The sequence below is a fragment of the Microtus ochrogaster genome, unplaced genomic scaffold (genome assembly GCF_000317375.1).
Source record: "Microtus ochrogaster isolate Prairie Vole_2 unplaced genomic scaffold, MicOch1.0 UNK1, whole genome shotgun sequence".
NCBI classification, from domain to species: domain Eukaryota; kingdom Metazoa; phylum Chordata; class Mammalia; order Rodentia; family Cricetidae; genus Microtus; species Microtus ochrogaster.
The window spans coordinates 22,381,868-22,401,383 of NW_004949099.1; the positions used below are offsets into that span (position 1 = coordinate 22,381,868).

General features: G+C 42.6%; 1 protein-coding gene across 11 annotated transcripts in view; it reads left to right on the plus strand.

Annotated features, from left to right (window-relative positions):
- Positions 1-19,516, plus strand: part of Itpr1 (inositol 1,4,5-trisphosphate receptor type 1) — a 341,711-nt gene that overhangs the window by 177,684 nt on the left and 144,511 nt on the right. For 6 of the 11 annotated variants that reach the window (XM_005364968.3, XM_026788263.1, XM_013352965.2 and 3 more), the window contains 13 exons: positions 2,633-2,884; positions 3,372-3,513; positions 4,290-4,470; positions 5,457-5,644; positions 7,746-7,884; positions 8,474-8,528; positions 10,302-10,467; positions 10,586-10,756; positions 11,204-11,269; positions 11,926-12,063; positions 15,172-15,297; positions 16,406-16,606; positions 18,477-18,728. In XM_005364968.3, coding sequence (XP_005365025.1) covers positions 2,633-2,884; positions 3,372-3,513; positions 4,290-4,470; positions 5,457-5,644; positions 7,746-7,884; positions 8,474-8,528; positions 10,302-10,467; positions 10,586-10,756; positions 11,204-11,269; positions 11,926-12,063; positions 15,172-15,297; positions 16,406-16,606; positions 18,477-18,728 — 2,077 coding nt within the window. The remainder of the gene's footprint in view (positions 1-2,632; positions 2,885-3,371; positions 3,514-4,289; positions 4,471-5,456; positions 5,645-7,745; positions 7,885-8,473; positions 8,529-10,301; positions 10,468-10,585; positions 10,757-11,203; positions 11,270-11,925; positions 12,064-15,171; positions 15,298-16,405; positions 16,607-18,476; positions 18,729-19,516) is intronic. The other 5 variants (XM_005364970.3, XM_026788264.1, XM_005364972.3 and 2 more) reach the window with 1 other exon arrangement.

Here is a 19,516-nt window from a genome sequence, read left to right on the forward strand (position 1 = left end):
GCAGTGGTTCTCAACCTGCAGGGGTTGAACAATCCCTTCACAGGGGTCACCGAAGACCATCAGAACACACAGATCTTTACATTATGATTCATAGCAGTAGCAAAACTACAGTTATGAAGTAGCAAAGAAAAAATGTTCTGGTTGGGGGTCACCACAGCATAGGGAGCTATATTAAAGGTCCCAAACAGCTTTGGGAAGGTTGAGAACCACTGTTCTGGGGAATGGTGTGATGGCCTACAGTAAGATTGTCCAACCGAAAGACAGATATGTGTTGATGAGGATTGAGTGGAAGGTACTATAGACTCATAGTCCATCGTTATCTGGTTGTGTGTCCTGGTCATAGGAAGAACAAGAGCTTGCTTCCGCCTCTGTTACACTTGGCCCATACAGCATAGCCTGTCTATACTGCAGTAAGCAGCAAGCAAACTGCAGGATCAGGCTGCATCTGTCCAGGTCTTGCTCTCTTTTCGTAACTAGCCTTGTTACTTTAGCTAAGTTTGACTTATGTTCCAAAGCCCTCTTCTTCAAACTAGGAATAATAGTGCCAGTCCTCTAGAACATTTACAGAAAATGTCTCCCCTTGTGTATGCGCACAGCTGTATTTTCATAGTCTAGTTATCTGTGTGCATGTATCAAGGACATGATAAAAAACCAGGGATTTGCACTAATACAAGTCATGTATCCCTAACCTAAAATTTCAGAAATTGCAATACAGAACTCTTGGAACCTTAAGCAGGATGCTTTAAAAGATTCAGATTTTGCAGTATTTTAGATTTTCAGATTTGCAAAACAACAGTGATAAAGTTTATGCAAGAATCCCCAAATCTGAGTAACTCTTTTACTCAGCACCTTGGTATGGTGCATTTCCGAGGCATGGATGCTCAGCACCTTGGTATGGTGCATTTCCAAGGCATTGATGCTCAGCACGTGCTGTCTGTTCCTGCCTAACGCCACAGATACATTCTGGCTGTCACCCTCCAGTTCTCATAACTCCCTCGAGCTGCTGTCTTTCCTGGAATGTTTATCTACTTGCCTGTGCCCTTTGTATGTCACCAATGTCCAATTTTGCTAGTCACCTCAGTCCCTAGTCCTGGTCCCAGACCCAAGGCCATATAGCCATGCCACCTGAAGCAAAGGAAAAAGAAAGAAAAAGAAGAAACATTACCTACTAGATACTTCTAAAAGAAAAGGGAACAAAAATTAGTATTTCTAGTATTTCCTAATAAAATAAACAAAACTTTGCAGTAGCATGCCTTTTCTTACGCCTATATTCTAGTCTGTTCTCTATTCTAGTCTATATATATATATATATGATGGTCTTTTTAAAAAAATTCTTTGTTAATTTTTAAAGTATTTTATGTGTACACATATTGCCTGCATGTATGTATGTGCATCACCACATATGTGCTTATGCTTGTGGTGGTCTGAAAAGGGCGCTGGATTTCTGGGAAGTGAGCCTTTGGATGGTTGGATGTATGTGCTGGACACTGAACCTAGGTCCTCTGCAGGAACAAGTGCTTTGAACGATTGTCTCATCGCTTCAGCTCCTCCTTGTGTGTTTACAATGTGTTACATGTGTATATACTTCCTATTCCTCAGATTTTAGGTAAAAGATACCTTACAGCAAATACCATTCTAAAGCTTTCCTTAGTGCTGTTTCTAATAGATATATGAAAGTATAATTTCCGTGTTAATAGAGGTAGATGGTTTCATTAATTTTGACTGTTGTATGTCTTCTAATTTGCTAGTATGTCACTTTTATTGACATTTGATATTCCATCATATGCCACAGTTGAGTTCTTCATGTCATATGAAGGGTATATCCTTAATTCTGTGTTCACACATGAGTTTCCATTCTCTATGAAGAGATGGGTTGGTGGGAACTCATATTTTTAACTTTACTAAGCAGTCCTAAACTGGATGATTCAATCTATGTTTTAGTAGTATTAACTTACGTGTTAAAAAAGATCTTAAGGATATTATAGATTTTTAAAAATAATTTATTTATTTTTATTTTGTGTGCATTGGTGTTTTGCCTTCATGAATATCTGTGTGAGGATACCAGATAACCTCGAACTAGAGCTACAGACAGTTGTGAGCTGCCATATGGGTGTTGGGAATTAAACCCAGGTCCTCTGGAAGAACAACCATTGTTCTCAACCACTGAGCCATCTCTCCAACCCTGATATTATAAAATTTTAATTACACTTATATGAACAGTGTCTTTGACATTTCTTGAATGGTCTTTGATGTCTGTATAAAATACAGGGGAGAACAGAGAGAGATTTAGAGGGCAGAAAGATAATCATTTCAGGCCTAGTCATTTTTCCCTATTTATTTTATAAGATAAAATTACAAATGGAATCACAGGATGAGATGATTGTTTTAGCACAGCTAAACTGATGTGTGACTATGGGTTGCTGGCTTTGGCAGACCTTGAACTTTTCCTCCATCTCCCTAATATAGAATCTAAAATTGGGTATACAACAGTCTTTTAGGGATGTTGATATGTAAGTTCGGGTGGCCATCTGTCACTCCTATGAAATCTGAGGCCACCTGGACTACCCTGCTTTCTGCCTCCCCTTGTATTGACTGATCTCTGAAGCACGAGCCTTCTGTTGATTTTTCTCAGGTATCAGCTTAACCTCTTTGCAAGGATGTGTCTGGACCGCCAGTACCTGGCTATCAATGAGATCTCTGGCCAGCTGGATGTTGATCTTATTCTGCGCTGTATGTCTGATGAGAACCTACCGTACGACCTCAGGGCGTCCTTTTGCCGCCTAATGCTTCACATGCATGTGGACCGAGATCCCCAAGAGCAAGTGACCCCTGTGAAATATGCCCGTCTGTGGTCAGAAATTCCCTCCGAAATCGCCATTGATGAGTAAGCCTGGGTCCAGCTCCCTGTAGAGATCGTATGTTACTTAAAAATCCTGTGATACTACTGTTCTGTGTACTAGCAGATAAAGCACATGTGTGACCTAGTGACATCACAGGAGAAAGAACTTCTTTCTTTCACATTTAAATAGAACTGTGTAACTAGCAAATATTGTTGAATGTCTTGAGAAAGTAAGATGCCAGGGCTGTGTTTTTCTCTTATTTAGCTTTTTCCTTCTGCAAATATCTGAGGGTGTACCATGTGCCAAGACAGAAATATTAGTGCAGAATCTAGAAAACTATCTCTGCGATAGTGGGGACAGACAGACAGTAAACATGATGCGTGGCTATCTATGTAAGCATCTGTGTTAAGGAAAGGAGTGTAAGTTGAGCCCTGGGCGGGGGGTGCTGTCTTCAGAGGCTGAGAAGCCTGAAAGGACCTGGCTGGGAAGAGCTTGCCGTTCTCCTTCCTTCTCTCTCTCTTCTCCTCTCAGCTACGACAGCAGTGGGGCATCCAAAGATGAAATTAAGGAGAGGTTTGCTCAGACGATGGAATTTGTGGAGGAGTATTTAAGAGATGTGGTTTGTCAAAGATTCCCCTTCTCTGATAAGGAGAAAAATAAGCTTACATTTGAGGTAAGGCATGGTGAAATGGTCTTTGAAGTTTTGTTAACAGGGGTTATTTTTCTGTGGAGTAAGGAGAAACTATCTCAATCCTCAGTGACTGTATCACAGTGCTGTAGTTTTGAAACACAAAAGGAATTTGGGTCAGATTTACTCCAAACAAAATAGAACAGTTGCCAGTCAGGTAAATTGTCTGAGGAACATAAATCCTGTTGCTTTTGCATTAAACTACTTCCAAAACTACTATCATGCTTTAGGGATTATGTTCCAGAGAACCACAGCATCATTATCTGTGTTCTTACTGGTTATGATGTGGTATGCCCTTGGCAAGTCAGGATGCCAATTGATTAGGCCCATTTTTTTTCTGAACTAGTCAGCAAAGCAGATGAGTCGGGTTTTGTTTTATTTTATTTTATTTTATTTATTTATTTATTTATTTATTTGGTTTTTTTTCTAGACAGGGTTTCTCTGTAGCTTTGGAGTTTGTCCTGGAACTAGCTCTTGTTGCCCAGGCTGGCCTAGAACTCACAGAGATCTGCCTGCCTCTGCCTCCTAAGTGCTGGGATTAAAGGTGCGTCGCCTCCACCGGCTGGTTTTGCAAATTTTCATTTCTTAGTTTTCTTTCTTGTGAAACAAAATGCAATTTAATCAGAAACAGAGAACTAGATGTGTGCCTTCTCTATCCATAAAGAAGGGCATGATATGTTGTGATTAGGCTAATCAGCATCGCGTGGAACCAGAGGACAAAGACCACTGAACACCATTTCTTCTTCTTTCAAATGCACCAGGTTGTGAACTTAGCCAGAAATCTCATATACTTTGGTTTCTACAACTTTTCTGACCTTCTCCGACTAACCAAGATCCTCTTGGCAATATTAGACTGTGTCCATGTGACTACCATCTTCCCCATTAGCAAGATGGCGAAAGGAGAAGAGAATAAAGGTAACAATGATGAGGAGAAGCTGAAGAGTGAGTATCTGAAGTGTCTGTACTAAGAGATGCCCTCCTCATCACGCATGCCATGCCTCATCATGTGACATCCTGTCTTGTCCAGTCGCAACATTGGAAGCATAGCAATAGAAATAAAATGCGTAAGGGTTCCACGACTCCAGTGCCATCACTTCTGGCCATTCCAGTCATCCTCAGCAATTTTCTCTTTGCTTTGCATCTGCTTGAGTCTTTCCATGTGTCTTAGGGAATAATTTGAAAGTGACCCTGTGCTTTGAATGTTTAACCCTCTGAAGCCTAAGTCCTACCGTCTGGTCTCGATGCTATTGAGACACTTGATGATGGTACTCCTATATGACGGAGTAAAGTGCATACTTGTACCTTGGTATTTCTTTTCACTTTGTGAATAGGCAAATCCGTGCTTATCTGTTCATTTTTCCTGTATTTTGGGGTCAAAATATGCATAGAATAACCACCATGTATCATATGCTTAGCTGGTTTCCTACAGCTAGGATTTTGAAAAAGGTATTTGACTTGATTTTCCCTCTTTGTCAATTCCTGTGTGATGATGTTTTGCATATATTATAGCATTGAATTCTGCCATAGAGCCCTTTTTATAGGCTCAGGAAACTGAGTCTCAGAAGTGAGGTAATTCAAGACCAAGCAGTTCTTGTTAAAAGCAGTAGTGTTTGTACCCTGCTAACTTATATTCCTATTTTGTGCACAATAACAAGCACGCATCATTGGTGCTGAGTCAAATTTGGTGGGGTAATTAATAAACAAACACGCCCCATCAGAAATGTCAAACCCCTATTCTTCCCATTGCTCCCAGAAGCCTTAAATTAGTAATGCGTATTAACCTCTTGGGTTCCATGAGTTGAGGGAGTGTATCAGAACAGATATGTGTTAAATAATTTGTCTCAAAAAAAGCCATACTTCTAACCAGATGCTGCAGGCTGTCTCCGAAAATGTCATGACCATGATCTGTCTGTCTTTGCCCTTTATAGGCAGTAATGTCATGCGATCTATCCACGGAGTTGGGGAGCTCATGACCCAAGTGGTGCTTCGTGGAGGAGGCTTTTTGCCCATGACACCCATGGCTACTGCCCCTGAAGGAAACGTGAAGCAGGCAGAGCCAGAGAAGGAGGACATCATGGTCATGGACACCAAGCTGAAGATCATTGAAATCCTGCAGGTGTGGTGCAGAGAACAAGATACTGATAGTGTCCTTGCTCAAAATTTCCTCTCTGCTCTGATAGGGGCCAGCTGTTTAGCTCATCCCTCTGTATCATCTTCAGAATTGACTCCTTTTAATTCTTGGTTGTCATCTCCTACCCCTTTCCATCATGACTTTTGTCTATTCTGCCATCCCAGAGCTTCCTTCCCTTAGCTTTACATCCCAGCTAGCCTCCTTTTCTCTGCCAAGCCTTTGCTGGTCTCTCACTGTGCTTCTCAAAAGTTCTATTAGCATTACAAAGCCTTCCTCTTCCTCCCTCCTCCCCCTTTTTCCTCCTCCTCTTCTTCCTTGTCCCCATCAGTGTTCTGCTCTTTTCATCCACCTACCTACCTGCCCATGAATGTTTGTTGATACCAGCTCCATCTCCCTTTTAGCACTTGGAAGCAGGCAATGAATAAGACCCATTAAAGTTCTGGTCCTAAAGAGCTCTATTTGGACGGGGAGCATAGGCACATATCATCAAAAAAATCAATGCTTAGTTATTTACACATAAAGACAGGCCAGCTGGCATCTGGAGAGATGACAATGGTTAAAGCCACTTGGATGCTTTCTAGAAGCTCTAGGTTTGATTCCCAGCACCTTTATGGTGGCTCACAGCCATCTGTGACTCCAGTTCCAGGAAGTTGGTGACTGTCTTCAGGCCTCCATGAGTACCAGGCATGCACGTGCTGCACAGACAAGCATGTGGGTGAAAAACCAATACATATCTAATAAAAATGAATTATTTTAAAGAAGGAGGAGGATCAGCTGTTTTGGAGAACACCATAGGCAGGGAGCAGAGATAATGGTTTTTGATGGAGTTGTGAGAGAGGACTGCTGTATTTAAGGTGGCTTGATCAGACACAGATGCAGCAGGAGCTGGACATGGGCAGAGCTAATGTGAGTCTTCCCACTAAGCCACTTCTTTGAGCATTAAGAATCATATACATAGAGCAGAAAGAGAGCAGCACAAGCTGTTGGGAGTTTAGGGATGTAATGAGGCCAAAAGTCTCACACCGAGAACAAGCCTAGACTTCTTCCCTCCATACACAAGGGGCTGGCTTGCTCCTATCATTGTTCATCTCTTCTCCCCTAACTTGATTGTTTCCATGTGCTGTGTCAATTGCTGTATTCCTACAACTGAAAAAATATTAAAAACAAAAGGAACCCCTCCTTCCTCACTAATAGTTGCTCACTGCCCATCTCCCCACCTTTCTGTGTGGTTTCCCAGCCTCCTGCCAGCCATCTGGGTGTCCTTTAAATCAATCCAGGGTGACACCTAGAAGTAATGATTATAGTTGGTTTTGTATAATACTGAATTTGAGGTTCTGGAAAGATACCAAACAGGATGTACAATGGTCACTTGGGAACATGGACTAATAGCTTGGATACAGGTCAAACATCTGTCTCCATCTGGTACTGGTGACAGCCTGAAATTGGGTAAGGTCACCCAGAGGACTAAGCAGAAGCTAGGAGAAAGGGGAAGGAAGGATGTCGGTAGGATGCTTAAATAGTGCAGCTGGCTGACTTTTCTTCTGGGTCTTAGCAATAATCCTTTGGAACGTGTCTGCAGCAGTAGAGGGATAGGGAATATAGGAAGTTAACAAAATGAAAGCCCAGGAGCTCTACCTAAATCAGAGGAGATGATCAGAAAGTGGTTGTAAATACAAATGAAGCAAATTCTTGGAAGTTAAAGCAAAATTTCTGTCAGTTCTTTTTAGTTCAAAGCAGCCAACTTCTTAGGTTAGGCCCAGAATTGACTTTGAATCTTTGCTGAAATAGAGTCCTGATTTAGAGAGGATGGAGGCTTGAGTGATGTAGCATTCCAGGTGTTTAACTCATCTTCAGGATGCCAGAGACTGCACCGGAAGCTAAGGTGTCTCATGGGCAGACTCGTGTGCCCCTCAGAAGTCTGTGGTTGTTAAAATGACTGTTGAAACCCAAGACAAATATTTGACTCAGTGCCTAAGGTAATTGATGCTGCTGATACCAGGCCCTGCCAGAATGCAGCGGCTTGGCAAAGTGTTAAAGATGGTATGTTAATGTAACCAAGTGTTTCCATTTCTACTTGAATCTTTAGTTTATTTTGAATGTGAGGCTGGATTATAGGATCTCCTGCCTCCTGTGTATATTTAAGCGGGAGTTTGATGAAAGCAATTCCCAGTCGTCGGAAACATCCTCCGGAAACAGCAACCAAGAAGGGCCAAGTAATGTTCCAGGTTAGTGATGCCAGCCTGGGGATTCATCCATAGGGTGGGACCTGGGTGTAATAGCACTTGAAGCTCAAAACAATATCTTCCAGAAAAAGTAAAATGTGACTACTCTTGAGGATTGCTGTGTTTTAAGGACTCTTCCATCAAGAGCATACTGGGAGAGAAAAAAGTAAACATTGCTTCTGGGAGGTAGACCTTATGTCTTTAGGAACTGAGGATAGCTGAGGTTTATAGTATTGGGATTACCTGTAAAGCAACCCGAAACCAACGGAATCCCAAAAATATTTCCAGGGAACTCAGTTGTCCATTAGTAACTTTTGGAGTTGTGCTCAACCATAAAATAATGGGAAAGGCTAAGAGCCAGTGGGTAGACGTGATTCCCAGACTGCCTAAGCCTTCTTTGGATTGAGAACATCACTCTTCTTTAGCAATGAAAAATGACAGTTGTGAGGATTGTCTGGCTAGCCTGGCCCCTAGCTTTGCAGGTCCTGGTTCTGGCCGATTCGAAGGCCACCCGTGAGCATCGCTATTGAAGTGCATTAGCGTCAGTCTGTGAGAAGCAGGTTTTCAGGCCCTGTTGCATCTCACCTTTCAGGTGCTCTCGACTTTGAACACATTGAAGAACAAGCAGAAGGCATCTTTGGAGGAAGGCAAGTGTGCTTTCATGGACTCTGTCATGGTAGTTCGAGAATGTGGCACGCAGCCCTTCTATAAGTCTCACGGGGTTATTTCTTGGGCACATCACTGTTTAGCCTGCAGGTTCAGGTTCTTGTACTGCTCTGTTTGAAGCTACTGAGTCACAGAATTTAGGTGGTGCACGTGTACTACAGTAGATTCCTGAGCTCTGGACAAGCTATGCAGCAATAACAACAAAATAAACAAAGAAAAGAAAACCCCACAATTTGTCCCTTAATTACTGCTAATGTGAGCCCCTCTTATCATCACAAGCCTTAGTTTTAACATAAATCATTATTAGAATGGACTCACATATCTACAAGAATAAATACCCTATATGCAAAGCAATTACAATTAGCAGATTTGGTTCTATTACTTATTGTTCGATAATAACATGCTTCTCCAAAAGTCTCAACAATTTGAACACCAAGTATTTCTCACAGTTCTCTGGGTTGACTGGGGCTCCCCTGAGCAGTTAGGTCTGCCATGCAACTGTAGTGATATAGTAACTGGGAATAACACACCCTGCTTCTTGTACTCATTTCTGGTGCCTTCAAAAGAATATGTTAAAGCTGAGGTTTCAACCTTGCTCCACATGGCCAATTTGTGCTTCTAACAGTACAATGGCTGATTTCCAGAACAAATGTTCCAAGAAGACAAGCCAACAGTACACAAGTGCTAATTACACGTCTGCTCGCACTGTGCTTACTGATGTATTGGCCAAGGCCAGTGTTAGTAATAAAGAGGGCTACATAAGGATGTGCGTAGTGCAAAGGCCCAGTTCATAGAGCTGTGAATGTTAGCAGTCTGCCTCAGTGCTTAATGTAAGAAAATGTGAAATTTGAGGCACATCTGTTTGCAGTTTTTCCAGCTGACAGTGATGACGCTAAGTATCATATGATATCCAGTTCACAGTGATGACACTTAGTATCATACGGACAGCTCAGCTCTCCAGCCATTTACCTCATCTTGCGCAGCAGTGCAACCATCACGTCTTTTTAGGTACACAGTGCGACTACAATATTGCCACGTCTTGTCCTCCCTGTACTTACAACCTGCAGCCATGAAGGTCTCACCATTTGTCATTCATGCAACTGTAGGCACAGTATAGGTGCTAACACAGTTAGTGAAGTGATTTTCCATTCAATTCAGTGTCTGTTTATTGATTTTCTTTATGTAAGTAGCACAATAATTATCATAGATATTGAAGTAACCACTGTTAAATATGTCGGCTGAATCTCCTTTGGAGCAGACTGAGTTTTTTATTGGTTCGTTCCAATACTTCGAAGCAGGAATCATGAGATCAAACCAGTTGGTGGCAGTATACATGGAGATGCTAATGAACATGTAGAACAAAGTCGTGGTTTAAGAACTTGTGTGGCCACTTAACACTGCCCATCATCAAAACGTATGGTGAGCAAAACATAAAAACTTGGAAGACGCACATCTGCTGTAGATTATGGAGCACAGATGAAGTACAGTGGAAGAACACTGTCTGAGGTGTCATGAGTCCTCTAACGTCAGTCCCGTTAGCTTAGGAGCATAAGGACTTTGGTTTAAAAATGCATTGTTGAAACCCCTTACTTGTCTCACATGCACAGTTGTCTCGTTAAGAAGTTGATGAACTCTGAGGTTCCGTTGCACAGAGTAGTGTTTGAATTGCAGTTTGCTCTGTCAAGGCTCACATGCATGTTCCTGAATCTGCGGTTTACAATTAGCAGATTCTCCCTCTTTCTGTGTTCCTGTAGTGAGGAGAACACACCATTGGACTTGGATGATCATGGTGGCAGAACCTTCCTCCGTGTTCTGCTCCACTTAACAATGCATGACTACCCACCCCTGGTGTCTGGGGCCCTGCAGCTCCTCTTTCGGCACTTCAGCCAAAGGCAGGAGGTCCTTCAGGCCTTCAAACAGGTACTTCCCGTAGCCAGCATGGCTGTTGGGTATCAAAAGAGGTGTAATGTGTAGTAAAACGATTGTGTGTGTATGTACATTTTAAGTTTCGTGTAATTAATGGATTGTGTTCATTAAGGTTCAACTGCTGGTTACCAGCCAAGATGTGGACAACTACAAACAGATCAAGCAAGACTTGGACCAACTGCGTTCCATTGTGGAAAAATCGGAGCTGTGGGTGTACAAAGGCCAGGGTCCTGATGAGACCATGGATGGTGCCTCTGGTGAAAATGAACATAAGAAGACTGAGGTAAGCAAAATCCAAGCTGTGTTTCCCAAGTGGCTTTTCTGCACCTTCAAACAAGGAAACATCCTCTCCAAGTCTTAAATATAAATACAGATGATAGGGTGGGTCTTATTCCCAATAGATGCTTGCTGCATAGCCAGGGTAACCACTATTCTCCTAGGAAATTAGCTATAAAATCAAAGTTCAGATGTATTTCTGGGTAACCCTGGACCATAGAGAAGAGCCTAGTTGAGTCAGGTGTAGTACTACATTTCCCGCAGAGACGCAGTAGGGCATGGCCTCCTGTGACCATGACATCTTCTTCCAAAGCTTGAAGAATATGTGAATGTCTTGGGCCACCTGAGTATTGAAAGACAGTACAGAATGTGTGTACTTTCATAAAGGGTGATGCTTACCCAAAAGTTGACCATGAGAATCACCGACCACATGTTTGTTCTTTCTGGTCCCTAGGAGGGGAGTAACAAGCCACAAAAGCATGAAAGCACCAGCAGCTACAACTACAGAGTGGTGAAGGAGGTGAGCTGCCCCATGCCTGCTTCGTCCTGATAGTTCTCTAAGGAGCTTTATAGCGTAGACAAGTTGAAGGCGCACTGCTTGAGCTCTTTTTCTTTGGGTAAAATTTGACCAGGGAGAAAGTAGCAGCACCCTTAAGTGAACACTTGAGTTTTAGCCTCAGGTCTGAGTTTGAATCCCAGCTCCTCTGTGAATTAACTGAATGCTCTCAGTCCCTTACCTTTGGTAGACAAAGTTTTGTTTTATTTTGTTTTGTTTTGTTTTTTCAAAAGTGATACATAATTTTCAGGTTTGAAGCAGATCAAAGGTTCATCCATATGGTCACTAAGTTTCTATCCATGCTTGTCTTTAGAAGTCTCTGCATATAGTGGTTTTTATTTCAGCAAAGCCCTCCTAAGTCTTGGCAGTTGTTGTCCGGTCAGATTATTTAAGTGACCCATGAACTCATTTCACTGGCTGTTGAAACCTAGATATGCTATCTATTCTGAAAGACACACTTTTCTCACACTGACTGGATTTCATGCCATCATCCAGGGACATGACATACTGGAGGAATGCCCCGTCCTAAGTTGTTCATGTATTGTCACCGGCTCCCCTTCTGGGTTCTCCTCACACTACAGTTCTAGGTTTGTTTTCTCATATTGACTTCTTCCTCTCAGATTCTGATTCGACTTAGCAAACTGTGTGTGCAAGAGAGTGCTTCAGTGAGGAAGAGCAGGAAGCAGCAGCAGCGGCTGCTGAGGAACATGGGCGCTCATGCCGTGGTGCTCGAACTGCTGCAGATCCCCTATGAGAAGGTGAGAGGGCCTTGCACCCAGGCTACTGCTTCCCAGGGTGGGTTGATTCTCCTCTCTAAACACTTCAGGATTGGACATAGTAGGTGAACAGCGAAATAAGCTTGTGACATAAAGCGATTCTAGCTAATTTATATGAGACAGACTTCCCCACACCTCCAATGTTGGTATTCTACAAAGAAACAAAGATTCCATTCTTCTATCATGCCTAACCCTTGCTAGATGGCGACCACTAGGTCTACACCAGAGGTTATGTATGTGCATATTAGTTTGTCTGTCACATGACTAAAACAAAGTAATCTCTATGAGTTATTGAAGGAGTAAGGAGCATGGGATGTGATTGCTCTGGTCCTTGGCATTGTCCTATCATCTGAGTCTGCATTTGGACCAAGTTCTCCTCCCCTCACTGTTTTTTGGTTGTTGCTTACAGAAGATTGTATTTTAGAAAACCACTGTCTCAGTTTGGTGTCTATTGCTTTGCTAAACACCATGACCAAAAGCATCTTAGGGAAGAAAGGGTTTATTTCATCTTATAACTCTCAGGTTGCAGTTCATCACTGAGGAGAGTCAAAGCAAGAACTCAAGGCAGAAACCTCGAGGCAGGAACTGATGCCAGACTATGAAGGGATGCTGCTTACTGGCTTGTTCGCCATGGCTTGCTCTACTTGCTTTTTAATACAACTCCCTGCCCAAGGATGGCACTGCCTACAGTGGACTGGGCTATCCCACATCAATCATTTATCTAGAAAATGTCCCCACAGACTTGCCTACAAACCAATCTGATGGCAGTAATTCCTCAGGTGAAATTCCCTCTTTCCAGCTATGTCTGGATTTTGTTGACAAAACCCAGTAAGAACAGGCAGGAAGCTAACTACTCAGCATTTATGGAAGCAGGCAAGATTCTTGGGAAAGCATTCATTCAAACCTTGCAATAGCAGTGAGGCTTTGTGGTTTATCCACTTGACATATTATGAAACTGAGGCCTAGGGAAGTTTGGTGTGACTCTGGAGTACTTAGATCATCCAAAAGAATCCCATTGGGTTCATCATCTCCTGCAGTGAACCTATTGCTGAGAGACTGTAGGTTGCCCAACACCTTCCTGAGCCCCGTGTGCTGCTTAGCTCCTACTGTCCTGTGGCCAGTGAGGTTCAGGGTGACACAGCTGTATGAATAGGGCCAGTTCTGCTCTCCTGTGCAGTCTGGGTCTGCTAGTCTAGATAGTGACATACACAGAAGCTACCTTCCTAGTCAGGGAGAAGTTATCAAGCAGGTGAGTTATATATTTTCCCAGCCACAAGGAAAACACAACATGCATCCTTCTGGGACATCAGACTTGTTGGTAACTTGGAGTTAAACTTGGAGTTAATACAACTATGCATGTCTTCCACACTTTTCCAGTGTGTAGTATGGGAAGATGATTGGATGGCCATAGCTTGGTCCTTGACTTTAGTGATAGCCATTCATAGAGCACAGACATCCCAGTTTGTGAGAATGCTAGAGATTCCCAGCAAGTAACATCTTGTCACACAATGTCTTCCAAGCCTGCCACCTTGTGAAAATACTCTTTAAACCCCAGAAGCTCTTCGCTGCCTTGAGCTTAACAGATTCTTTATTTTAGTAGAAGAAATGGAAGCATATAGGACTTTCAAGGTTCCCCGTTTCAACTAGCCGCATCCCTCTCTCCTGAGTCCTCTAGTGTCTTACATGTAAAACTTTTGCCCCCAAATTAGAGGTAGGCATAGTACCCACTCCCACCTACAGAAACTTGTTATGAGCATTCCATTGTTCTTCTGTTTAATTACCATAGCTGGTTGCTCATGATCCTTGTGCCACTTGTTCCTGATGGGTTTGTCCTGTCTTCTCCCAGGGTTGGGTTACTTTTTAGGCCGAAGTTGACGAGCTATAAAAATGGACCACTTCCAACCCTCTGTCTGTTTGTGCCTGGCATGTCAGCTCAGAATAGCTGCAGCATTTCCAGATAGTTATATAAGTACCCGCAGTGTTTTGGGTTTAACTTCTTGACTCACTAATCTGAAAATTTTTCTGCCTTGCTCTTTAATTTTACTGACCTCCGTTCAAACCAGAAGCCATAGCTGACTCGTACTTCTCCGTGCCTGCTAAGCACTCCATGTGGACTTTCTCATTTTACCCTCCTCGTGACTGTACTGTGTGTACTTGCTTTTATCTCCACTTACAGATGAGAAAATGGGGACATTGAAGTAACTTGAAGTTCTAGGTCACACAGCTAGGAAGTCCATGTCACAGACAGTGTGAGGGTCTTCATCCTTCCTGCCAGTCTCCTGCCTCCAGGAGGATGTGATAGATACAAGATGCATTAGCAGACCATTGGCAGGAGGATGTGAATGGTGACGTCCACTTTGGAGAGTCTCAATCTCCTTTCACTGCCTCAAATGTTTGTGATTGAGAACTGGGCAGAATGACAGTAGGTTTTCTGTTTTGTAACAATATTTAACTCTTTAATAACAGTAAAGGTGGTAATGGGAAATTACAGAGTCTGAATTATGGAAGAGTTACATGACCAACCATGTGGAGTGCCCAGGGCAGATACTGTCCCATTTTTCAGAAGGGAAAGCTAAATCTTCATTTACAGATATGTCTAGGGTTGCAGAGAAAGGGGATGAAACGGTACAGTTGTCCTAATTTATAATCTGAGGACTTTTCGTCTCCTCCCAGATATTTGACAATGGGTGACCTCTAAAAAGTCAGCAGATGAGCTGAGGATTTAGCAACAGGGGTGAAATAGGTCCTTCTTTGTAGTCAGCACCTGTTCTCCAAAGTCGGAATTCAGAGTAGGGATTCAGAAATTCAGCCAACAGTAGACAATGGGATCCTTCTGTTACTTTGACTCCATGGCCTTTTCCTATGCAAAATCTTTGTGTTAGTGCTAGTGACCAGTAGGAAAGAATTCGTTTTCAGTTACAGGGCACATAAATCTGTCTGTTCCTGGATGCTTCTCAGGGGGTCATACAAGCACCTCACTCTACCCACAGTGCCTTGGGCATACACCTCTGGATGCCACCTTGGTGGAAAGTAATAGCATGGAGTAGAAGCCTTACAATAAATGCTTTTCCTGTTTCTCCTCCCACACAGGCAGAAGACACCAAGATGCAGGAGATAATGAGGCTGGCTCATGAATTCTTGCAGAATTTCTGTGCAGGCAACCAGCAGAATCAAGCCTTGCTGCATAAACACATAAACCTGTTTCTCAACCCAGGGGTGAGCTAGGAAGCCTCTGGGCAACCCTGTATTGGGAGGACTGTGGGGAACCAGTTGTCCTTAGATATTGTGGGTTCTGGGACTTGTTAGAATGTAGCATTCATTCCAAAGGAGAACACTGTGGCCAGCTCTCAGGACATAAGTACTCCATATTGTGAGCCTAGGATGCCATGGGTATAAAGGAGGAAAGCAGTAAGGGCAAAAAAGGTGTATTTCTATCTTTTCCTAATAATATTAATGTGTCATGATTACCAATACAAAAGTGAGACGTCTTAGTACTTAGCTAAATATGTAATATGCCCACAGAACATTTATATATAGCTTGTCTGTTAAGTACATATTCCTAGATACAGTAAATGAATATAGCACATTTTGTTTAAGATGCCTTCATACTTCATGCACTATCTTTCATACTGCATTTTTTTCTGTTCGACACATCACTGATGCCTTTGTAAACCATAGATGAGTATTTTTCTCACTGTCTTCCATGGCTCACTGGCATTCGATAAAATGGCTGTAAGTTAAAGTTCACTTCCTTTTTAGTGAATAGTTAGTCACTGTCTAGTTCTTGGGTTTGTAAATAACACGGCAAAATATATCATTGTATATACAAATACACATACTTAGAACAACTGGAGCTCTCTGTTAAAGGATTTCTGGGTAATAGGGTTATGTACGCTCTTTGTTATGTTAAAAAGGGTGGCGATAGAAGCATCTACTTTATATCAGTCATAAAACTTAGAAACTATGAGTAACTCTGGATAAAAGGTGCAAAGCAAAGTTCCTAGAGCACACCCTCTTCTGACTTCGGCATTCACCAGGCACACACGAAGTGTACATGCATCCATACAGACAAAGCATTTATACACATAAATATAGAACTGGACTGTACTGTAAAATGCACACAGCATCTTTTCAGAAGCCGTTTAACAGTATCTTGTAAAAACATGGTGTTTGCTAGCAAACGGAATAGCGTGAAACAAGACTGAGAAGCGTGCTCTCATGGACAAGTGCTTCTGGGTTTTAGTAGCCTTGGTTAGCTCATGTTTTAACCTGTTCTGGGCTCTTTCTGACCCCATCCTTGTGCACAATCCTCATCTGTTCCCAGATCCTGGAGGCAGTGACCATGCAGCACATCTTCATGAACAACTTCCAGTTGTGCAGTGAGATCAACGAGAGAGTGGTCCAGCACTTCGTCCACTGCATAGAGACCCACGGTCGAAATGTCCAGTACATCAAGTTTCTCCAGACAATTGTCAAGGCAGAAGGGAAATTCATTAAAAAGTGCCAAGACATGGTCATGGCTGAGGTGACAACCACGTATTTCCATCTACCTCCATCTGGTGTTCTGTAGAAAGCTAAGTTAGTCCTAGCTGTGTGATTTGGCACCCTCTTGAGGAGCCATATGGAAGGGAAGGGTGTACTTGTACATGTGCGTAGTTTCACATTTTGTAACTTAGGCAAGAGTCTGATTGATTCTTGGTAGCAGTAAATCTATTACTTGTAAGGCGATTTGGCTTGGACTCTTCAGACAGAAAAAAGGAAGATGAATGCTAGACCAATCTATGTGGAGATTAAATGTGAGCGTGAGCAGTAAGCCAGAACAGCTTCCTCTCCAGGAATTATGACTTTTTTATTTAATTACTCACCCAATTAATTAGCTTGAACAATTTTGACTTAATATTTCACAAGGAGCATCTGGTCTGCAGGATGGAAGCAGAGTTTCATTTGGTTCTTTGCGGAAGTTGTGATGAATATTGGCTTTGATTAGGAAGGTCCACCCTGCAAACATGGTGATAGCTCCCATGGGATTTGAGTAAACTCACCCCGTGTTTGGATTTATTGTACTGTCTACACCTATAGCTCCAGGGGCAGTAGAGTTGACTCAGCCTAGGGTACAAATGTCTGCTGCGTTGTTTACTGGCTTGCATGTACTGGCTCTCATGTCTTGATATCCCAAGACTTCTCATTTCTGTTAAGTGAGCGTTTTCATTTAATCCACTTTGTAGATTAAAAGAGGTAATAATAACAGTAATAGCTAACATTTCCTTGAAGTCTACAATAGTCTGCATATTGTTCTAAGATATTTTTGTGTTATGATTTATTTATTCTGTACAGCAAAACTCTGAGGCATAGGTCATATTTTGTCTCTCTTTTTACTTAGAGAAGAAACTGAGGTACAACAAAGTTAAGTAACCTAGCAAAAGGATCCGTCCTGGGATCTATACCCTTGATTAGAGCTCATTACAGTTGGTTGGTAGTGAGCAGGTATACTATCAAGGGAAGAGTGGTTGAGTGCTTGACCATGGCATGCATGAGGTCCTTGGCTCAGTCCCTAGTAGTTCCAAAAAAATAAAAATAAAATCCTGCACCTACTGGGTTCAAGATATGTTGGCAGAGAGTGAATAGAATTGACTGAGTTTATTTTGGCTTCTGTTCCAGCCTTTTTTTTTTTTTTTTGTTTTGTTTTGTTTTGTTTTTCGATACAGGGTTTCTCTGTGGCTTTGGAGCCTGTCCTGGAACTAGCTCTTGTAGACCAGGGTGGTCTCAAACTCACAGAGATCCGCCTGCCTCTGCCTCCCGAGTGCTGGGATTAAAGGCGTGCGCCACCACCGCCCGGCCTGTTCCAGCCTTTTTTAAAGCTTTTGTACTTCATATAGTGATAAAATGGATGTATATTAAATTAGCATAGATTTATTAGAAGATACACTCTGGAAGACAAATTGCCATGCATCACCATACTTAGCTAGAATGACTTGAGGGTGAAAGGAACACATCTAAGAAGTGAATAGTTTATGATCAAAGAAATGAGAAATGGGATGGATTCGCATCCGGATGCCTTGTAAACTATACTAAAAGATGGAAATGTTTAAACTACGAAAACAGTAACCCGAGAGTGCAGGCTAGCAGTCTGTTCCATGGAGTGTTTTGGTGTACAGTCTGGTCTCCCCTAGTAGATTTATATGATCACCCTGATAACTCTGTGTCTTTGGACTCACATGATGCTGTTAAGAAATGCTGTTTGGTCCATCTAGAAACAAGTGGGGCGTAGATGAGCTTATTGGTACAGACGCGGCTTGCTTGGGAAAGTAAGTCTGCCTTACTCTACACATAGAATTTTGTAAGGCTACCTCACTCCTGAAAGCTTGGAACACCAATGAGCCCTTTTCCCTGTGTAGCTTGTCAATTCTGGAGAGGATGTCTTGGTGTTCTACAACGACAGAGCCTCTTTCCAGACTCTGATCCAGATGATGCGGTCCGAGCGTGACCGGATGGATGAGAACAGCCCTCTCATGTACCACATCCATCTGGTGGAGCTCTTGGCCGTGTGCACAGAGGGCAAGAATGTGTACACAGAGATCAAGTGCAACTCCTTGCTCCCGCTTGATGACATCGTTCGTGTGGTCACTCATGAAGACTGCATCCCCGAGGTGAGCAGCTTGGCCCTAAGGGCACCCTTCTCCCGGGCTCTGTGCCGTACATGGGGCCATAGCTGGATGGAGACATGGTGGCTGGCCTGGTGAGCCCTTGGGTTTAACAGCCTATATAGCTCATGGTACAAAAAATTTTCACACCACTGGTGTTTTCCTGAATATTGATTCTTGTGTGAAAAGAACAGGAAACAAATGAGTCTCTGCTTCCTCCTAGAGAATGGGATAAAAGCCTCAGGGCTGTGGGACAAATTCAGCTCAGAGAGGATGTGCCCCGAGACTAACAATGGGTTGAGACACCCTTCACCTTTAGGTTAATTCTTTCAAGCAAAAACTCTTAGTACAGAAATAATGAATGACCATGATACAAAATATGGTAACTACAGGTAATTATTAGAAATAAAAAAATGGTGTATAATTTTACTTCCTGAAAGAGTACCTTTAAAGCCAGGTATGGTGGTATATGCCAATTATCCCAGCACTCAGGAGGTGGGGGAAGGAGGATTGCCATGAATGTGAGGCTAGCCTGGGCTACTTGGTAAATAGCAGGCCATGCAGGAATACACAGTAAATCTCTGTCTCAGACAGACAAAGAAGTAAAGTAAAACATTTTCCCCATTTCCTTCTGTATAGCCTCTCCCCTTTCTTTCCAGTTCCCTCAGCCTAAATAGTCACCTATTTTTCTCTGCCTCTTGTGGTCATTCGGTATAAATGAAATCACACAGGATGTCTGGCTCTGGCTGGATTATTGCACTTAGCATAGTTTTTTACAGCTCGTGCAACTTTTA